The 22887-nt window shown below is 42.8% G+C and overlaps 1 protein-coding gene across 1 annotated transcript in view; it reads right to left on the minus strand.

Moving 5' to 3' along the window:
• The window catches only part of PPM1H (protein phosphatase, Mg2+/Mn2+ dependent 1H), a 277205-nt gene that overhangs the window by 134192 nt on the left and 120126 nt on the right, over positions 1-22887 (minus strand). The window contains exons 3-4 of the mRNA XM_082634561.1: positions 19508-19852; positions 9936-10048 (exon numbers count right to left, since the gene is read on the minus strand). Coding sequence (XP_082490687.1) covers positions 9936-10048; positions 19508-19852 — 458 coding nt within the window. The remainder of the gene's footprint in view (positions 1-9935; positions 10049-19507; positions 19853-22887) is intronic.

Consider the following 22887-nt stretch of genomic DNA (forward strand, 5'->3'; position numbering starts at 1 on the left):
CGTGCTTTAGTACATTTACCTGATATTAACAACGCCTCCTTCTCACTAAACTGCTGAGAGAACTAAGTATGATTGTCTTTTAGAGTATTTAACATGTACCTAGCACTTATTATCTGTCTTACTTCTGCTGTTACTCCACTCTGGCAAGAGTGGAATCATGAACTTAACAAATCTCAAATGGTCTTCTTTACTCTAAATGAGTTCACCTAGTCTCAGTTGCCAAACCTTTAGACACTGTTTGAAATAAGTGGTAATGGCTTTGCCTTCTCAGTGCCTTAGTGCTCCAGAAATAAAATGAAATTATCTTCCAAAATGCAGTCAAAGCATCTTCTTAAACTGAAGAATCACTCAGGGCCCAAAGGAGTGGATGACTCAAATACAACGGGTGACAGTTTACACACTGTTTTGCATGACATCTGCATGCCACCAGTTCATTTCTGCTTGAAGTGAAAAAACCGCCTACCATCTGCTTCTTGCCTAGTCCCTTATGATCCCCTAGGTGTTGAGTTGGCTGCTTTTGACTGGGAAAAATAAAGCAACTGGCTGCATCAAGTAGTTCTCTAACGACCCTCTGTGGCTGGTTACCTCGGTTGCGGAGGGGAGGGCAAGGCTGTCCCAGGCTGTATCACCTGGCATCACTATGGACCATCCCACACCGAGGGTGGTCCTTGAGTCAGAAACCATAAGCCACATAGAGCATCAGGAAGCTTCTTCTGAATACAACCCCCAAGCACACATGCCCCTGATGGTAAATCACATGATTCACAGCTCACGAAGCAGCTTAAAAAACAGTTCCGAGATTGGTTCAAGAGGGTGGAAGAGAAGGACGTGCTCTTACTCCCTGTTGAGAGAGCACCAGAATCACAACTAACCGCTGAACAATCATCAACAGGAAGACACTGGAACTCACCAAAGAAGATACCCCATATACAAAGAAAAAGGAGAAGCCACAATGAGACGGGGAGGGGCGCAATCACAATAAAATCAAATCCTGTAACGGCTGGGTGGGTGACTCACAAACTGGAAAACACTTATACCACAGAAGTCCACCCACTGCAGTGAAGGTTCTGAGCCCCACGTCAGGCTTCCCAACCTGGGGGTCGGGCAACGGGAGGAAGAATTCCTAGAGAATCAGACTTTGAAGCCTAGTGGGATTTGACTGCAGGACTTTGACAGGACTGGGGGAAACAGAGACTCCACTCTTGGAGGGCACACACAAAGTAGTGTGCACATCAGGACCCAGGGGAAGAAGCAATGACCCCACAGGAGACAGAACCAGACCTACCTGCTAGTGTTGCAGGGTCTCCTGCAGAGGCAGGGGGTGGCTGTGTCTCACCGTAAGGACAAGGACACTGGCAGCAGAACTTCTGGGAAGTACTCCTTGCCAAGAGCCCTCCCAGAGTCCACCATTAACCCCACCAAAGAGCCTGGGTAGGCTCCAGTTTTGGGTCACCTCAGGTCAAACAACCAACAGGGAGGGAACTCAGCCCCAGCCATCAGCAGACAAGGGGATTAAAGTTTTACTGAGCTCTGCCCACCAGAGCAACACCCAGCTCTACCCACCACCAGTCCCTCCCATCAGGAAACTTGCACAAGCCTCTTAGAAAGCCTCATCCACCAGAGGGCAGACAGCAGAAGCAAGAAGAAATACAATCCTGCAGCCTCTGGAACAAAAGCCACATTCACAGAAAGATAGACAAGATGGAAAGGCAGAGGGTTATGTACCAGATGAAGGAACAAGATAAAACCCCAGAAAAACAACTAAATGAATTGGAGATAGGCAACCTTCCAGAAAAAGAATTCAGAATAATGATAGTGAAGATGATGCAGGACCTCGGAAAAAGAATGGAGGCAAAGATCGAGAAGATGCAAGAAATGTTAAACAAAGACGGAGAAGAATTAAAGAACAAACACCTAGAAGAATTAAAGAACAAACAAACAGAGATGAATAATACAATAACTGAAATGAAGAATATACTGGAAGGAATCAATAGCAGAACAACTGAGGCAGAAGAACGGATAAGTGACCTGGAAGACAGAATGGTGGAATTCACTGCTGTAGAACAGAATAAAGGAAAAAGCATGAAAAGAAATGAAGACAGTCTAAGAGACCTCTGGGACAACATTAAACGCAACAACATTTGCATTATAGGGGTCCCAGAAGGAGAAGAGAGAGAGAAAGGACCCGAGAAAATATTTGAAGAGATTATAGTCAAAAACTTCCCTAACCTGGGAAAGGAAATAGCCACCCAAGTCCAGGAAGTGCAGAGACTCCCAGGCAGGATAAACCCAAGGAGAAACACGCCAAAACACACAGTAATCAAACTGACAAAAATTGAAGACAAAGAAAAATTATTGAAAGCAACAAGGGAAAAATGACAAATAACACACAAGTGAACTCCCAGAAGGTTAACAGCTGATTTCTCAGCAGAAACTCTACAAGCCAGAAGGGAGGGGCATGACATATTTAAAGTGATGAAAGGGAAGAGCCTACAGCCAAGATTACTCTACCTGGCAAGGATCACATTCAGATTCGATGGAGAAATCAAAAGTTTACAGACAAGCAAAAGCTAAGAGAATTCAGCACCACCAAACCAGCTCTACAATAAATGCTAAAGGAACTTTTCTAAGTGGGAAACACAAGAGAAGAAAAGGATCTACAAAAACAAACCCATAACAATTAAGAAGATGGTAATAGGAACATACATATCAATAATTACCTTAAACATGAATGGATTAAATGCTCCAACCAAAAGACAATGGCTCACTGAATACACATAAAAACAACACCCATATATATGCTGTCTACAAGAAACCCACATCAGACCTAGGGATACATACAGACTGAAAGTGAGGGGATGGAAAAAGATATTCCAGGCAAATGGAAATCAAAAGAAAGATGGAGTAAAATACTCATATCAGATAAAATAGACTTTAAAATAAAGAATGTTACAAGAGACAAGGAAGGACACTACATAATGCTCAAGGGATCAATCCAAGAAGAAGATATAACAATTATAAATATATATGCACCCAACATAGGAGCACCTCAATACATAAGGCAACTGCTAACAGGTATAAAAGAGGAAATCAACAGTAACACAGTAATAGTGGGGGACTTTAACACCTCCCTTACACCAATGGACAGATCATCAAAACAGAAAATTAATAAGGAAACACAAACTTTAAATGACAAAATAGACCAGAAAGATTTAATTGATATTTATAGGACTTTCCATCCAAAAACAGCAGATTACACACTTTCTTCTCAAGTGTGCACAGAACATTCTCCAGGATAGATCAAATCTTGGGTCACAAATCAAGCCTCAGTAAATTTAAGAAAACTGAAATCATATCAAGCATCTTTTCTGACCACAACACTATGAGATTAGAAATCAATAACAGGGAAAAAAATGCAAAAAACACAAACACATGGAGGCTAAACAATACGTTACTAAATAACCAAGAGATCACTGAAGAAATCAAAGAGGAAATCAAAAAATACCTAGAAACAAATGACAACTAAAACACGATGATCCAAAACCTAGGGGATGTAGCAAAGCAGTTCTAAGCGGGAAGTCAATAGCAATACAAGCCTACCTCAAGAAACAAGAAAACTCTCAAATAAACAATCTAACCTTACACCTAAAGGAACCAGAGAAAGAAGAACAAACAAGACCCAAAGTTAGCAGATGGAAAGAAATCATAAAGATCAGAGCAGAAATAAATGAAATAGAAACAAAGAAAACAATAGCAAAGATCAATAAAACTAAAAGCTGGTTCTTTGAGAAGATAAACAAAATTGATAAACCATTAGCTAGACTCATCAACAGAAAGAGGGAGAGGACTCAAATCAATAAAATTCGAAATGAAAATGGAGAAGTTACAACAGACACCACAGAAATACAAAGCATCCTAAGAGACTACTACAAGCAATTCTATGCAATAAAATGGACAACCTGGTAGAAATGGAGAAATTCTTAGAAAGGTATAACCTTCCAAGAGTGAACCAGGAAGAAATAGAAAATATGAACAGATCAATCACAAGTAATGAAACTGAAACTGTAATTTAAAATCTTCCAAAAAACAAAAGGCCAGGACCAGATGGCTTCACACGTGAATTCTATAAAACATTCAGAGACGAGCTAACACCCATCCTTCTCAAACTCTTCCAAAAAATTGCCGAGGAAGGAACACTCCCAAACTCATTCTATGAGGCCATCATCACCCTGATAGCAAAACCAGACAAAGATACTACAAAAAAAGAAAATTACAGACCAATATCACTGATGAACATAGATGCAAAAATCCTCAACAAAATACTAGCAAACAGAATCCAACAACACATTAAAAGGATCATAAACCATGATCAAGTGGGATTTATCCCAGGGATGCAAGGATTCTTCAATATATGCAAATCAATCAATGTGATACACCATATTAACAAAGTGAAGAATAAAAACAATATAATCATCTCAAAAGATGCAGAAAAAGCTTTTGACAAAATTCAACACCAATTTACGATGAAAACTCTCCAGAAAGTGGGCATAGAAGGAACCTACCTCAACATAATAAAAGCTATATATGACAAACCCACAGCAAACATCATTCTCAATGGTGAAAAAGTGAAAGCATTTCCTCTAAGATCAGGAAGAAGACAAGGATGTCCATTCTTACCACTCTTATTCAACATAGTTTTGGAAGTCCTAGCCATGGCAGTCAGAGAAGAAAAAGGAATACAAATTGGAAAAGAAGAAGTAAAACTGTGACTGTTTGCAGATGGCATGATACTATACATAGATAATCCTAAGATGCCACCAGAAAACTACTAGAGCTAATCAATGAATCTGGTAAAGTAGCAGGATATAAAATTAATGCACAGAAATCTCTTGCATTCCTATACAGTGATGATGAAAAATCTGAAAGAGAAATTAAGGAAACAACCCCATTTACCACTGCAACAAGAAGAATAAAATACCTAGAAATAAACCTACCTAGGGAGACAAAAGACCTGTATGTAGAAAACTGTAAGACACTGATGAAAGAAATTAAAGATGATACAAACAAGTGGAGAGATATATCATGCTCTTGGATTGGAAGAATCAATACTGTGAAAATGACTACACTACCCAAAGCAATCTAAAGATTCAATGCAATCCCTATCAAATTACTAGTGGCCTTTTTACAGAACTAGAAGAAAAAATCTTAAAATTTATATGGAGACACAAAAGACCCCGAATAGCCAAAGCAATCTTGAGAAAGAAAAACGGAGCTGGAGGAATCAGACTCCCTGACTTCAGACTATACCACAAAGCTACAGTAATCAAGACAATATGGTACTGGCACAAAAACAGAAATATAGATCAATGGAATAGGATAGAAAGCCCAGAGATAAACCCACGCACCTATGGTCAACTAATCTATGACAAAGGAGGCGAGGATATACAATGGAGAAAAGACAGTCTCTTCAATAAGTGGTGCTGGGAAAACTGGACAGCTACATGTAAAAGAATGAAATTAGAACACTCCCTAATACCATACACAAAAATAAACTCAAAATGGATTAGAAATCTAAATGTAAGACTGGACACTATAAAACTCTTAGAGGAAAACATAGGAAGAACACTCTTTGACATAAATCACAGCAAGATCTTTTTTGGTCCACCTCCTAGAGAAATGGAAATAAAAACAAAAATAAACCAATGGGACCTAATGAAACTTCAAAGCTTTTGCAAAGCAAAGGAAACTACAAACAAGACGAAAAGACAACCCTCAGAATGGGAGAAAATATTTGCAAACGAATCAACAGACAAAGGATTAATCTCCAAAATACATAAACAGCTCATGCAGCTCAACATTAAGAAAACAAACAACCCAATCCAAAAATGGGCAGAAGACCTAAATAGACATCTCTCCAAAGAAGACATACAGATGGCCAAGAAGCACGTGAAAAGCTGCTCAACATCACTAATTATTAGAGAAATGCAAATCAAAACTACAGTGAGGTATCACCTCACACCAGTTAGAATGGGCATCATCAGAAAATCTACAAACAACAAATGCTGGAGAGGGTGTGGAGAAAGGGAACCCTCTTGAACTGTTGGTGGGAATGTAAATTGATACAGCCACTATGGAGAACAGTATGGAGGTTCCTTAAAAAACTAAAAATAGAATTACCATATGACCCAGTAATCCCACTACTGGGCATATACCCAGAGAAAACCATAATTCAAAAAGATACACGCACACCAATGTTCACTGCCGCACTATTTACAATAGCCAGGTCATGCAAGCAACCTAAATGCCCATTGACAGATGAATGGATAAAGAAGATGTGGTACATATATACAAAGGAATATTACGCAGCCATAGAAAGGAATGAAATTGGGTCATTTGTAGAGATGTGGGTGCATCTAGAGACTGTCATACAGAGTGAAGTAAGTTAGAAAGATAAAAACAAGTATCGTATATTAACGCATATATGTGGAACCTAGAAAAATGGTACAGATGAACTGGTTTGCAGGGCAGAAATAGGGACACAGATGTAGAGAACAAACGTACGGACACCAAGTGGGGGGAAGTGGTGGGGGATGAATTGGGAGATTGGGATTGACATATATACACTGATATGTATAAAATGGATAACTCATAAGAGCCTGCTGTATAAAAAAATAAATAAAATTTAAAAAATTTAAAAATTTAAAAACAAACAAACAGCTCCTGAGCACCAGTAATTTCCAAATCAAACCAGTGCAAAGGTACTTTTTTCCTAAGTGTAAATAATTATGGGGTAGTGATCCTATGACAAAGATTTGCTTCACTCTCAAAACTGTCAAGATTTAAAGCAAACAGGTGGGCAGCCAATATCCGACAGTAAAGAAGAAAAATTAACAATCAGGGCTCTGTTGTCAGAATTCTCTGTTGGCCTGACCATTTGTTTAAACTGAGCCCTTGGATTCACGACTACTTGTCCATAAGTCATAATGGACCTACATTTACGTAGGTCTGATAAAAAATCACTTAGTTGCTGTTTCTTGGGAAGAACTGAATATATCTGTAAACACAAACACCTATGTTATTAGTATATAAACTAGGCAATGATCCTACATAAGGTGATATCAAATATGTATTGTTTATACAAGAGCTGAAAATACACTAACTAATAAGTGTCCTACAAGTTATTTTTTGGACAGTGCATACAATACAAACTCATATTGCTCTTACATTTCTACATGACATATGACCCATAAGTGAACAGCAAACCCAACCCGTCAGCCGTAAAACCCCAAATTCATATCTGGATACTGGGGCCAGAATACTACAAATGTAATTAAGCTGATTAGGTTTTAGAGATGCTGTTTTCTCATAAAATAATTTGTGTAGTTGGTGGGGAGAGGGGTGTGCTTTACAGCTTTAATAAGGACAAAAGCACCTGTTAAGCTTTTCAAATTAGGAATAACATGTAAAACATCATACTTATGTGGACACTTAGAAACATAGGAACTTCAGTTACTTGACAATTTCAAAAACTGACTCTAAGAAAGATAAAATAACCAAAAGATCAACCTTTAGAGCACCACTTTACTTTCCAAAAGTGTCACACCTCATAGTGACAATCTTTACAATGCCAGAATGTTTAGAAGTTAATATTTAGTCCAATATCACCATTTTTATAGATGAGGAAATCAAGATCTGGTCTAGACACTGGCACTTAAAAGGGGGTCGGGTGGGACGCAAGGTCCTGGACCAGGCACTGAGCTTCTGGGAAGTAGGGCTGAAGCCCTGGCTGAAGCCCCTCCACCCAGGGGAGGCAGCTCTGTCAGGGAGCTCAGAGCTTTGAAGGAAACTGTGCTCAAAAACGCGGACAGGGCGTTGGGGAGGAGCTGCTTCTCTGAAAGGCATAATCCAACATAAAGATATTCTGGGCATGGAAGTTGGGTTACCTTCCAAGCCTGGGGTCCTCTGGTGAAAGATGCTTCCCTGGGACGAGGGGTGGGAACAAAGCACTCGGCCACCACCTTCATCACTGGAAGGGCCAGGAAAGCAAACTCTTTTCGAAAAACACGGAACCAGACATCAAGACTAAAGGTGAATATGAGTGCCAAAGCTGTTATCATCGATTCGGTTTTACACAGAACAGAAAGGAATCATCCTCTGACTTGCTCATCTGTCTCCAGCAAGCTCAAGATCCAGAAGTGAACAAGGGCTCAGAGGCCAGCTCCTCAGTGTGTATCCTACAAGGCCCTGGGAGATGACGATTCCTATTTTCAAGATGCTCCAACCCTGGGGAGGACAAGAGGGGCAGCAGATGTGCTGGTGATTTTCAGCTTGCCCCCCCCCCCCGACCCTGGAGATGCAATCTTGGCCTGTGTCTGTGTCCTGGCTGACCAACCGCTCTGACCCTCATTCCAGCCAGGCTCATCCAATGGGAGGCCCCGGTACGAGAAAGCAGGATAGGAAGAAGGAGAAGTCGGAGTATTCCCTCCCATTCTCTCCTGTGGCCCCTGCCTAGGGGCCCTCATCTGTGGCCCCCTCTCCTGGGCTTGGCTGTAGCATTTCCTCCCTGGACCCTGCAGGCCTAGGGGGCTTCAATACCCTCCTGGTCTCAATGCTCCTAGCCGGTCCCCTTTCACTCCTTCGTTCAGTTGATCCATGTGAGTTGGAGTCTGTCTCCTGCCAGGACCACTAGGGAATAGAAGCCATGAGATAAACGTGGCATCTTATACTCCCTTCCACTTACTTGGAAAAATTGTATATTGAAACTGAGAGAGCAGACCAGTAATCCACATAAACAGATTGCTTCCAAAAACAGCAATCTTCAAACTCCAAATACTGCTGCGTTGGCAGGTCACAGTCCTTTGGTCTCCAGAATCTTTAGTGGGCAGACAGGGAGAGGATGCTTAACTAGGGTGACTGGAAACTCTCTCAGGCTCTCCTGCTCTCTGGAATTCACTGATTGTCTGAGGGAGTCAGGCAAGGGGAGGGTCCGACCTCACGGGAGGGCTAGACCCAGCAGAGATGTGGAGAAGAGGCATGTGACCCAGAGGAAGAATCTGGAGGAATGACAGCATCTCTAGACCACAGCCCGTGCAGGGAAATCACTCATCCTCTGAGGACATCATGACTAGAGTCCAGTATTTTGCTTTCAGAATAAAGAGTCGGCCTTTGGCAAAAAGTCCTGCTAGAAGGCCAACATATTTTGTTACTCAAGGGGCAGAGAAATGTATAATACATATTACAACACTTTTCACAAAGTCTGTAATTTAATATAGACTAAATAACACATGTGGCCATACCTAAAGTGGGCACATATCAGTCATTTAAAAGAAGATTAAAACACAAGTCTATCTGATTTCTGGTAATACTGGATAGAGTAAGGGTTAACCACCATCTCTTGCCCCAAATTCCTCTCAGTTGAACCCAGAAGAGAGGAAAATGCAGCCTGTAGGGGCACATGCATAAAATGAGACACTCCTGGGCTTCTGGGAGGGGACACAGGGCAAAGTTACCACGTAGAAAAGGAACTAGCTGGGGAGTCCTCCCCGGGCCCCTCCAAACACCCATTTCATTCAAATCCCTTTTCTCTCTCCTCGTCTCTCTCATATATTATGTCCCTGCTAATAAGCTTTCATCGAAAATCAGGTTCTGAAGTCAAAAAACATCTGGATACTACTGGTTTAGGTTAAACACAAGTATATATATATACGTGAACTGCTACTACAGACAAGTAAGGAGAAGACCACCCGTATCTTTTAATACCAGCCTGATGAGTCTTCTTAAATGCACTCTTATCCAGATGTAGAAGGCTTATCTTTCTCAATATCTAATCCCAAGCAGCATTATTTTATTTCTAAGCATTTAATTTTTTAAAAAAGATTAAAAAATTAAAGGAAGGCATTAAACTTTAGAAAGAACCAGAGGGCTAATCTGCTTACCTGCTGTCCCCAGCATTTGCCACGTACAGCTTCCCCAAAAGGCAAACCACAATGAGGGCTGTGCAACCACCAGATATATTGTATGAACTCCTCTCTCGTTCGATTTGTAGGTCCTAGAGAAGAAGACAAAGTTAGTGCTGGACTGTACAGGAATAAAGACTGTCTTAGCCTTGCTCCCTCGACACAGCCCTAAGATCTGAATACGATTCGAAGCAGGGACAAGAAAATCTTTAGTACTGGCTTTCTATCACCTGACAAGCATTTCTGGAGAGGACACTGGCATAAAACTGTCACCTACCAGACCATCTGCGGACCAGAGACAGGAAACAAGGGAAGGCAAACAGATATAATCAGACAAAAATGAGAAGAATTAAACCAACTGTATTTAATAAATATCATGGCTTACGGAAAATTCAGTCTTTGTATGGACAGCCTGAGCTGCTGTGGAAAACAGATAAGAGAGGCTGATAATGTCGAGTGCTGGGACCTGATCAACGTTTTTAACCCCAAAGTCTCCAATAAATAAATTCCTTTACAGCTAGACGAGACAGGTGACTTGAAGGACTGTGTCCTCAATTCAACTTGGGCAGGAGTCCACCCCCATCTTACTGATCAAAGATAGAAGCTTCTGAACTCTGAACTGACTTCCTCTTCCCAAGGCCACTAATTCACAAGAGGGACACACACGCATAGTATCAGCCAACCGTCAGTGAGCACTTCCTCTATATCAGGCAGTGCGAGAAGCACTTTACACATAGAATCGCATCTCATTCTCACAACTGTAACATTAACCTCACTGTTCAGATGCAGACAAGTGGGGAACTTGCCCATATTTACCCCACTGGAGTTTGGATTCCAATCAGATTCTCCTCCTCTAAAGCCTAGTATTTATTACCTGCCACCTAATGAGGTCTCCCCAAGGAAATTAAAAATAGAACCACATTCCTATGGACAGAGATGCATCATCCTCCAGACAGATGTCTTTGTGAAACGCTGTGTCAGTGACAGAAGCCAGGGTTCCTTGACCTCAGAAAAATGAGAGTTGTTAGGAAAATAAACCGAATGCTGGCCAAAATAATGCCAAATGTTCTCATCGCCATCTATTGTTGAGGCCAAGGAAGAAAGGACGAGGGTGGGGTACAGAAGAGGAGGAAATGGTGCTCTGGCTGATGCTGAGGCTGCTGTCGGCTGACCAAGGGCCAGGGCCCGTTTGTGAAGCTTAGAAACCCACAGAATTAGAACTCAGCTGCTTCAGCCAGCCTCCTGATGGAAAGCGGAGATAATTCAGTAATCCAGCATTTATCGGCAGCTGCTGTGCTCCAGAGGCCAGAGGCGATAACACAAAGTCAGATAAATCACCAAGGAAAAACTGGAAACAGGAGAAGAGCCTGAGCTTTGAAAACAGATTAAGAACACAGTATTGGTCAAAATGTAAGGAGAGAAAAAGTACAAAGACAAGACCTGGGAGAAACTAACATACTGGGAATGAACTGAGTAAAGGGTAAGGGCCAGGGGGGTGGGGGGTGGAGAAGGCTGAGGAACCATCAGGAGGGGTAAGAATGAGCGTACTATACGGGATGTGATGGTTTAGAAGCAGGTGAAGAAAAATTCCAAAAAGGGGTTGAGTGAATGACAACATCAAGTGCTGCAGACGGGTCAAGCACGAGGACCACCTCCAAAGACCACACTGAATTTTTAAAATGTATTTACAATCTCTGTATAAATTAGCTTAAAGGGGCTGTCATGAGGATTAAATTAGACGGCGTAGATGAGGGGCTTTGGAGACCAGCTAGATTCTCCCCACAGCCTGGATCCCATGACTGAGAGCAGAGACCTTTCTTGCTCACTGCTAGATCCTCAACACCCATATTGGGCCTAGTAAAAGGTAATTTAATAAATGTCTATTCAATGGGCAAATAAAGAAATACATTATAAAACACCTGGGTTTCCAATTATCTCCCCACCATTTTACCTCTGCCTTAACATGAGACACGTGTTCCACCATTCATAAATGAAAAGCTTACAACGTGCATAAACACTCACTGAGATAATAGTTAAGCAGGAACCCAGGCTTCCAATAACACGCAGTCAATTGACAGAAATGAATGAGTGGTTCTTAGAACGCAAGCAGGGATGGCAGGAGGCTGGAGGGTGACGAGGAGGAGGGACACACGTCAGCAGGGAAAGACCGTCACAAGAAAGTGAAAGACGGGAAAGAAAACATCAAGACGTCAGAAGTTCCGTCTGTTGAACCTCCAAACAGTGCATCAAAGCAGACCCAACAACCCTATTCACAAAGGAGTCTGCGGGCAGGTTTATGCAATTTTTTTGCATTTAAATAAATAAAATAAAGTTGATATTATGATAGATACATATTTCATCAACTTAATATAGAAACTGGTATATAAAGCCCACACTCACACTCACATTTTTAATACACTGGAAAGAACTGCTCTAGCTACAGAAATTATCCTTTCACATCCAGAATCACTATTTGTTTGAATACCTAAAGTCTGAATGAAAGGCAGTTTTGAGTAAAAATCCTTTAAGCACCCAACTGCTTACGGACTGGAGTGTGAAAGATGCTTGACAGACTTAAACCATTGGTGAGATCCAAAAAGTAGAGTCCACGTGAAAGAGCCGCCCACGTCAAAGAATTCCTCTGGGACTCAGACAAACGAGTTTATTCTGCATCGTAGGTGCATTACTTATCATGGTTTACATCACCAGAAAATCTGATTATAAAATTATTTCATCCTTTAAAAAAATATCAAGATAGAGAGTTTGACACTAAGATTTTCTGCTACAGCAGAGTTCACATTTGCCTTTCATTTAGGGGGAAACATTCCAGTTAGTCTGCCCATTGAATGCCTTGTTATGACATTAATAGCGTAAGTCAATATTTTTTCTAATTGACTTCATCGTTTCTTTCATCTTTTCCTACCTTCCCTCTGCAGTTCCCCCAGCATAAGGAATGCAAATTTGGCAACATTTCCACATAAACAGTGGACCAAAGTCTAGCTATTTTTTATACAAGACACTTTGCTAACATGCTCATGCTTTCATCACCTCCCGCCTCTGCGTGCTAATAGACATATGCGTGTGCACTCAGACGCACACTTTAATTACATGTGTGCTCTCTGGGATCACAGTGAAAGGATTTGAAAGATGTGTTTCCACAGACTTCATCCGCCCTGTAGGATTCACTGACATGAAAATATGCTCTTTTATTTCTTCTTTTAAAACTGGGTGTAACTAGAACATATTCTAAAAATAATTGCTTCCCCCTCCCCTCCCTAGAAGCCAAAATAACACATTTTTTTCCTACACCACCTACTCCTCTTTAAAAGATGTTTCACAAAATCTTAGTACTAAAAGGAACGTTAAAGGACCATCTGGGTGGTCCTTTTACTACCAGATCAAGCGTGATAAATGAAGTCAATAAAGATATATTTACTGTTGAATTAACTACCTAATTTCTTCAAACTCTTAACTTTTCCAGTTAGCTTAAGCTTCTCACATTCTACATTTAAAAAAAATTTAAAAATGTATCCCTCAAGAAGTTAGGGTACTTTTTTCAAAAGATTAAGGAAATCATGGAAAAACTGCCCACTGCTTGTGCTAAACAAAGACCGATTTGGAATATCTCCCCCATTTTAGCTGTCATGAACCTCAAGACATAAGTCTAGAATAAATTACCAGCAAAACACATGCACATACTATCATTCCTTTTCAAGTATGATCTAAAAGGATCAACTTAAGTGACTCAGAAGATTCCATTAACAAGATAATTGATTTATCTGTTCAATCAAGAGTCCCTCTCAAGGCTGCTTTCTACCTAGCAGAACTGATTTACCCTGTGTTGTATCTGTCTAAATATTACATTTAAGCAAGATTTATCTCTAAATCAAAGAACGGATCCAATTTTTAAGACTTGGGATTGTGTTTTGCTCCTTTTTGTTGCAAGGAAGAATGAGAGCAGTGAAGGGAAAAAAGAATGTGTGTGAAAGGAGACTAATTCAGCAGGAAAGAATTGCAAGGAAGAAAATATATTTTTCGGGATCATTGTAATTTGGTTCGAAAGTCCCACAGGTGATGCAGCTCCAGGATCATTCTTTGTTTCCTACCAATTTCAGGTGGCAAAAGGAAAGCAATATCAAACACCAGAAGCGAGCGAGTGTTGGGTGGTTTCAATAGGACCTGGCACCTCCCCCTAGCTGGTTTAAAACATGGTTCTGAGCACACTGCTAATAGCGTCAGTCACAAATAATAAGATTCTGCATGGTTTTAGTATCTGGGCCTGATTTCGGTTTATTCTGAGAAGCCAATCTGTCAGCCAGGCAATGGGGAAGGGAAAAACCAGCACTGCCTAGTATTGCCACCTGCTGGCTGTTGGTGGAATCACATGCTCATTCCTTGGAAGAACTTCCTGTTCTAAAAACAAAGACCTAGAGTCTGTCATACAGAGTGAAGTAAGTCAGAAAGAGAAAGACAAATACCGTATGCTAACACATATATATGGAATTAAAAAACAAATGTCATGAAGAACCTAGGGGTAAAACGGGAATAAAGACACAGACCTACTTGAGAATGGACTTGAGGATATGGGGAGGGGGAAGGGTAAGCTGTGACAAAGCGAAAGAGAGGCATGGACATATATACACTACCAAACGTAAGGTAGATAGATAGTGGGAAGCAGCCGCAGAGCACAGAGAGATCAGCTCGGTGCTTTGTGACCGCCTGGAGAGGTGGGATGGGGAGGGTGGGAGGGAGGGAGATGCATGAGGGAAGGGATGTGGGAACAGATGTATATGTATGACTGATTCACTTTGTTATAAAGCAGAAACTAATAATAAAAAAAAGAAAATTAAAAAAAAAACAAAGACAAAACAAAAGCAAAAACAAAAAACCTCTAGCTTAAATACAGACAGACCAACAGGTCCACTTACCATTAATATTCTAATTTTCAAAACCATTAAAATGTATAAACTATATATTAGCTTTGCATTCGTCCTCCTTTTTCACCATCGTGTCACCATATGGTTTTTACCAACAAAGCCAAGCTGAGTGGTATTTCCAACCATTTACTCAGTGACAGTAAGATATATGCTAGTTTTACAAGTTAAAATGTTGCCATTTTTCTCCCTTCATAACAATCAAACCTCCAAAACATTCTTCACTGCTGCGAGGAATCTATACCCACGCTGAAAAGGAAATAGCACAGAATTTTGAGATCCTCCTGCCTGTGTCTATAACTCAATTCCTGTAGGTAAAAAGGTCATCACTGCTGACTTGCTTCTGATTCCTAGGAGGGCAAAGGTCTCCTGCAACTATACCAACAATGGAAGTGACTTCTTACATGACTCCCCTGTTTTTGGAGGGTATGGAAGTAGGAAGGAGACTGACATCAGGACTTAGAAGACATTTATCTTCTTCGTATCTGTCATCCTGAGCCAAGCAACCACCTAAACATAATAGGTGACAAAACTTAGCTGCAGACGTAGGCATTGTTACAAAGTGTACTTGGGAAGCAGAAATGAAGTCAGTCAGAAAGTTCCTGAGATCCTGGTCCTTTTGGAAGCGAGGGTTCATTTTCCATGGTGGACACAGGGGGAGCTGGCCACGCAGCCTTCACTTTGAAGGGAGATCCAAGATGAGATACAACAGGGGACCACAGGGCAGACCCACTTCTGCCAGCATGGATCAGAGGCCCGTGGTCAGAGGTCACCTCCTCACAAGCCACGTACTGTGCCAGGCAACCCCAGGATCAAAGAGAAGAGGAAAAACAGTGCCTTCAAAGAGGCTTACAGTATTTGATGAAACTTACCATCTCCTCTTGTCCACAGCATTTCCCCCCCACTTCTGTTAGTCTTTATTTTTCGACGAGTACCTACTTTTTCCTAGAAATAGGTACTATTTATTCTGGTCTGGTGTTTCTGAATCTTTTTATCTAATTTTCTCTTTCAGATAGATATGAACATTTCACTTAATGTCACGCAGAACATTAAAACAAATGAGATACTATCTATCTCTGTGTTTGTATAATGTGACGACAAATACCCCCAGATACAAAATCTTCTAGACCCCCATGGTGTCTAGAAGAATGCTGGTTATAAAATATAAGTAACTGAGAAGGGCACTGGTGGGAGGTGGGGAGAGAGGAATGACCTCTGATTCTACTTTGCTGAACTCTCATAAATAAGGCAAAACCCCAAAGGAAAGGCAAGCTTTGCCTTTAAAGATATTATAAGTTACATTCTGAATCTCAGGAGGGGTGGCTGCAAAGATGTCATCAGTGTGGGAAATTTGAGGCTTAGGTGCTGGGCATGAGGAATTTTTAGGGATTGAAAGTGCAGGAGAAAGCAAGAGAGCCACAAAGCTGAAATGACTGAATCTTATTCAATATTGAGTTTTCCTATTACAGGGGATCAGAATGGCATAAAACCTGCAATACCTAAAGAACACCTAGAAAGTTAGAAAGTAGCTGGCTACTGTGAGGAAAAAAATTAAGAATGGCCGGGAGATTCCAAACCTGCTCCCCTCGGAAAGGTCTAAGGAGGAACCACCAAGGTCAGGCCAACAGAATAAGGAAATCAACTGTGTGTTGAGCATTTCAAACCAAAGTTTACCTTTAAACCCTGACTCTCAAAACCCAATAGCGAGAAAGGGAGGAAAGAAAAAGTATTTTTTTATGAGTTGACAATGGCCTTCCACAGTATGCTGTATAATTTCTCTGTTGTAAGTTCTGAAGCTCAACCCAAGCTATTTAATGGCTAAGTCAGGCACTTTTCTGTGACGCTGGAGTAGATTTTTCCTGAAGTCCCTGATGAAGCAAAGAAAAAACTAGAGCATCTCTCTATAATTAGGGTAAACATATGACATCATCCAGACAGGGGCACTTTTGAGAGTAAAAGGGGACAGTATTAATAACTATTCTGGGCCAACAGGCATCAGCTGGCTCAGTCCCCAGCCGTGCAGGAGGTAGGGCCACACTGCCAAGAACCAGGAGAACCAAGGAATGATGAGTATTCTCACTTAATAAGGCCAAGCACATGGTGCAAAGCCCAGGTAGCAGGCACGCTGGGGGCTAGAGAGACAATCTGGGAAAAATGTTAAGTGTGAAGAAGAAGCTATAGGGTGGGGTGGATTAGAAAAGAACAGAATGGCTTAAGGCCCAAAATTCACATTACGGCACAGCAAGTCATCCACAGGCTGGTTACAGATGGCCCCTCCAAGTCACCTTACAGCATCCCTACCCTTGAAATCTGCATCTAACCACGGTGGACGTCAGCTTGCTGCCTTTGGCCCATCTGGATTCTCTCCGTGATGTGGGTCTTCACACAAACGCTTGTCTCTGCCCAGAGCACTCTCCCAGCTCCCACGTTCTGTCTGCTTTCTTCTTACTCTCTGACAGCATTGCTTCTCCACGGAATCCTACTTCATCTCTTTATCAGGTTCCTACCTACTCTGCATTTCTCCTCTCGAGGCCCTTCCCATTTGTATTTTATCTGTTTAATATCTGTCTTTGCCTAATTTCTTCCATGCTCTTTTCCCAGTTAGGCCTGGCCTATAGTTAGTTCTCAACAAATATTTATGGATTGAATGAATTACACAGGAAAGTGAAGTGATCTTTTCGCTGGCAACCAAGTGTCCAAGAAAAATTTCTGGTAATGAATCAGCTAGTGAAAAGTTTTTAAAAATTTAAAATACAAGAATGGGGCTCTTTACTAAGTCCTTTTCTGAATGAGCCTCTCAAGTACAGTAGTTGCTAGGAACCCTGCACCATTAATGGGCAGAAACAGTCTGAGATCGGTGTGGAGGCTTGACTCAATGTGACACTGGCCTCTAGTGGATGAAGTGGAGAATACAGCAGTTCGAAGTAAAAGATACCTCAAAGTACTAGCAATTACCGAAGGAAACAAAAAAGCCAAAATTTCTTCTGCTTTTTTCACTTCTATCATGTCAGCTGACTTTTTCTCCCATTAGGGGCACGGTCCACTGTCAAATTTTTACCTCAATTAAATATTTAGCTTTCTGAGCATCCATGTTTAGAAACAGCTATTCACATCAGAGCTTCCATGATAGAGGGAGATTTTTATACCAAGCCCAAGGAGGAGTCAATTTTACTACCTTGATTCCTTTTTTTCCTAAATAATCTTTTCTTGCTTCCTGGTGTTTTTCTTGGGATTGAAGGCTACCAGATACTCCTGAGATGGAGGTGCATTTTAAACCACCTGCTACTCAAAGGGTAAATATGTAACAAGGAGAGAAACGTTGGAACCAAAGAAGAAATGAGTTAAAGTGAGGAGAGACTGCAAATTAGAGGCATGAGTATAGGAACAATTTTTTGCCTTGTAAACAAATCAGATGACGCTGTTTAATATTATTTACTTTTCTCCTCTCATTAGCACTCAACCTGATACTGTGAGATCCTGGAATGTGCACGGTGTGTACATTCAATTCTGCAGAGATGCTTCTAGCTGCTCTTGCTCTACCTAAGAGCCTGTCATCTTTTTTTTTTTTGCGGTACGCGGGCCTCTCACCACTGTGGCCTCTCCTGTCGTGGAGCACAGGCTCCGGACGCACAGGCTCAGCGGCCATGGCTCACGGGCCCAGCCGCTCCACAGCATGTGGAACCCTCCCGGACCGGGGCACGAACCCGCGTCCCCCGCATCGGCAGGCGGACTCCCAACCACTGCGCCACCAGAGAAGCCCTTGTCATCACTTTTTAATCTCCAGGTTTTAAGGACACTACTGCCCACTCACCTTACTCTAGTCCTTATAACATCCTTACATATCTCCTACTGTATCTGCATGCAGGATGCTGCTCAGGAGAGAAAATCTTTGGAACCCAAATAGTTGCCTCAGTATAAAGTGAGCTCAAGGGGGTGGCACAGAAGAGACCTTCTATGTGCATTCTCACCAGGCAGAGGGACAAGCAGGGGACACCGGGAGGGCAGCTTAGTGTGTTCTCAGGAGGGAGGCTGAATCCCTTGATCAGACATATTCAAATTTAAATGTACAAACAAATCCACGTTCCCAAGTAAAACAAATAATTCTTGGATACTGGCCCCTACTTGCTTTAAGCAGTGGGAACCACACTGTCCATCATGGGAAAATAGCTGTTCTCAGATTAGATCTGTACATCAAGGGTACTTCTGAGCACTTTACTAAAAGCTCCATTTCCCCAAACACCTGGAATTCGTACATACGTGTAAAACAGATGGCAACCGAGCTCACAGTTTCAATTAAGTTCCAATCCTACCAGCTGGCATCCATAAGAGTTGGCAGAAAGAGAAGCAATACGCATCCATTTAATAAACCTATCACCTCATGCACTCACTCTCTTCCATCTTCTTTTACACCTTTGCCAGCACTGGATGCTAGAACTCTCTGGCTGCCCACTTCTTTTGAGAATGGAAGCCCTGCTGTAAAAGGAGAAGACGGAGGGGACCATGCAGCAAGTGGACAGGTCAGAGACATGCCCTTCCAGGGAACTTTCTAAGAAATAAGTAGGCGGCTTAAGTGACCACCCGGGCCCCTGCTGCCCTAGAGTCTTCAGTGATACCTACCATTTCCTTGAATGCACTTTCCAGAGCCCCGATGACGAGGCACTCGTGCGGGATCTTCTTCTCGGTGAAGAAGCGCGTGGGCGGGGTGCTGGGGGAGCCGGGGGCGCCCACCCCTCCACGGAGCGAGGCTGCGCGGGTCAGAGTCCGGCTGTTCGCAGGTGTGTGGTCGGGCTCCTCGCCCAGGCAGGTGGGCGGCAGCACGGCCGAGTTCTTCAGGATCTCCACGATGTCCTGCAGCTGCTCCATGACGTGGTGCTGCAGCAGGCGGGATGCCACCACAGCAGCCCCGGACCCCGCGTGACCGTCAAACAGTGACCAGTAGTGGCAGGAAACGCCTTCTGATTCCTGCGGGAGGAGGGTGACAAAGAAGAGTGAGAAATGCAGTGGCCACTGCTCCCAGGCTGAGGGTGCGACACCTCCGAGGTTCAGTGCATCCATCTGGTTGTCTGTCTGCAAACAACGGGGGGTCAAAACCGAGCAAAACACTTAGGGAAGGGTCCTCAGATTCATCGCTGCTGTTACCACCATCCCAGGGAGAAAGTGGTCCCTGCCTGTCCACCCAGGGCAGGAGTCCAAGTCACCACCCGCTCAGCTGGGGTGTGACCTACTTTAATTTGATGTGCAGAAGTGAGAGGTAAAACTCCATGCAAACAGGTATGTCTTTACAGTTTTAACAGCTAACCCCTCACCTCCCTTCTGCTGCAACCCCCGAGCAGGTTTGACCTGGAGTCTTTGGAAGAAGTTAGGTCTTTTTTACAGACTCTTCAAGGGGAGATAAGTAGACCCATTTTCCCCTCATAGGGCTTTTACACTCTCAGATAATTGCCCCATCTGCTTATGTCTACATCCTGAATTTGTAGAACATGTTTTTCCCTTGAACACCCAGTCTAGTCCACCCTTCACAAGATGCAGTCAGTTCAAATCTCCTCTTCATGTTTCCTACTCCCCTCAGTTTTCCAGCTGTCACTCAGCATCTTGGCTTCCTCTTCCTACCCTAAAGCTACGTGCAGCCCATGTTCCCTCATCTACCACAGACCTTGTACCTACTGGTTGATTTTGAGACTATTTCAAGATGAACACTTTTAAAAACCATGTTTGAATCACATATGCCTAAGATCTTAGCTATAGGGAGAGGGGAAAAAAAGCAGCTCAATTATGGTGTAGCTAGAGGGATAAGATATTAAATACTGAGATTAAATAGGTAAGGTGCATATAACATCCACTACTGACAACTAGGCTTATCTAGCCTGCAACAATAAATGTTGAATTCTTTTTTTTTAGTTGAAGCCATTATATAAAGTTCTTTTGGTCTATCTTACTTTTTTAATTGAAGGTATTTGACCTATAACATTGTATAAATTTAAGGTATACAACATGCTTATTTGATACATTTATATATTGCGATATAGTTGCCATCATAGCAATAGCTAGCATCTCTATAATTGTGTTTTTTTGTGGTTAGAATAATTAAGATCTAATCTCCTATCAAGTTTGATTATTATAATACAATATTGTTGTCTATGTTCACTGTACTGTGCATTATATCTCTAGGACTTTTTAACTACTCCTTGCAAGTTTGTACTTTTACCCAACATCTCTCCTTATCCCCCCCACCCTCCAGTCCCTGGTACCACCATTTTGGTCCATCTTAGAATGATGCTGGAAGATACTGTGTACTTAGGGTGACATATGCCATTACTCTATTTGTGCCCTTTAAAACTTTGTTTTTACTCGATTTTGTGCTAGATGCTTAGAGATAAATAGTCTTTTTTTTCTGTCAACAAATATTTACTGAGCACTCTTTCTGTGACAGGCACAGAAGTAGGCAGTGGGGATGAAAGACTAGATGAAAGATATAGAGACAGGGTCTGATTTTAAGAATCCAGTGGAGGAGACAGACACTGATCAAATAATCACACAAGTAAATGTAAGATCATAATTCTGGTGAGGGGACAAAGTGCTGTGAGGCTAGCCTGCAAAGGGGGCATATTGGAAGTGGCTTCCTGAGGACATGAGGACCAGGCTGAGGACCACTGGAAATTCACAAGATAAGGAGGGGAAAGGAGAGAACACCAGGCAGCAGCAACAGCAGGTGCAAAGGCTCCATGGTAGAAGGTGTGTGATGGTCAAGAGGAGACTGGACCATGGCCATGTGGCTGAATAGGGAACAGAGGCGGGAAAGGAGGGAGATGACATGAGACTGGAGAAGGAGGTAGTAGTTGGACCACTCAGTCCTTCCAGGACACATGAAGGATCTTGGCTTTAGCTTAAGAGTAACAGAAAGCATCTGACTGAAGTGGGAGTTAGAAAATTGATTTGTATTTTTAAAAGATTTGTATTTTTAAAAGATCATTTGTATTTTTATTTGTATTTTTAAAAGATCATCCAAGCTAAAGGTGAGAAGATGGCGGTGGGAAGACGCGGAATTCGCATCACCCCACAACTGCCGGATGCTGGTGGGGGACCCTGATGCCCAAGGAAATGGGAAGAACACTCAATCGAACCGGTAGGACATGGGGGGACTGAAGGGGGAGGAGAAGTGAAGGCTGGACAGGACTGGTGCCCCTGAGGTGTGTCTGAGAGCAGGAAGGGGTTCTGGGAACCATCCAGTGCCTGGAGGGACCCTCAGGGGCTTGGATCAGGGCGGAGCGTGCCAGCGTTTCCCCTGCCCAACTGGCTGGGGAAGTCTGCCCAGCTCTCAGGCCGGGTCCTATGCCCTCAGAAGTCCCCTCTGGACCGGGTTGGTCCTGGGGGCATAGCAGAGAGGCTGAGAGAGAACAGGAGAGGCAGTAGGGAGGGGCCCTCTGGGACCCAAGGAGCAGGAGAGGAGCAGAGGACGTGTGCCCCACCCACTTGGGCCCAGGGAGCCTGCTGAGCTCCTAGGCTGGTCCCCGGCCCTCCAGGGCCCCTCCAGGCCGCATAGGCCCTGGGGGCATAGGAGGGAGGCCAGGAAGACCAGGAGAGGTAGGTGGGAGGGGACCTCTGGGACCAGAGGAGCAGGAGAGGAGGGCGTTTGCCCCACCCACTCGAGCCCAGGAAGCCTGCTGGGCTCCCAGGTGAGGTCCCCTGCCCTCTGAGACCAGAGGCAGGAGGCAAGCCTGGGCCCCTTCTGTTGAGGCTAAGCCCCACCCCCCACAGTTCCCAGGGCCTTTTCCAGCCCTGTGGGTCCTAAGCATAGGCCCTGCCCACCACCCAAATCCCTCCCTTGCTTAGGCCCCGCCCTCCACAGCCAAGGCCTTTTCCACCTCATTTTTTTTTTTCTCCTCCTCTTTCTTACTACTGTGGTTCTGTTTTACCTTCCGGTTGTTATTTCATCTACATTTTTATTTTTATATTTTTTCTAACATATCTGTTAGTTTCCTCATCTAATTTTATTTTTT

Source organism: Mesoplodon mirus (genome assembly GCF_964341445.2).
Source record: "Mesoplodon mirus genome assembly, chromosome: 11".
Classification (NCBI taxonomy): domain Eukaryota; kingdom Metazoa; phylum Chordata; class Mammalia; order Artiodactyla; family Ziphiidae; genus Mesoplodon; species Mesoplodon mirus.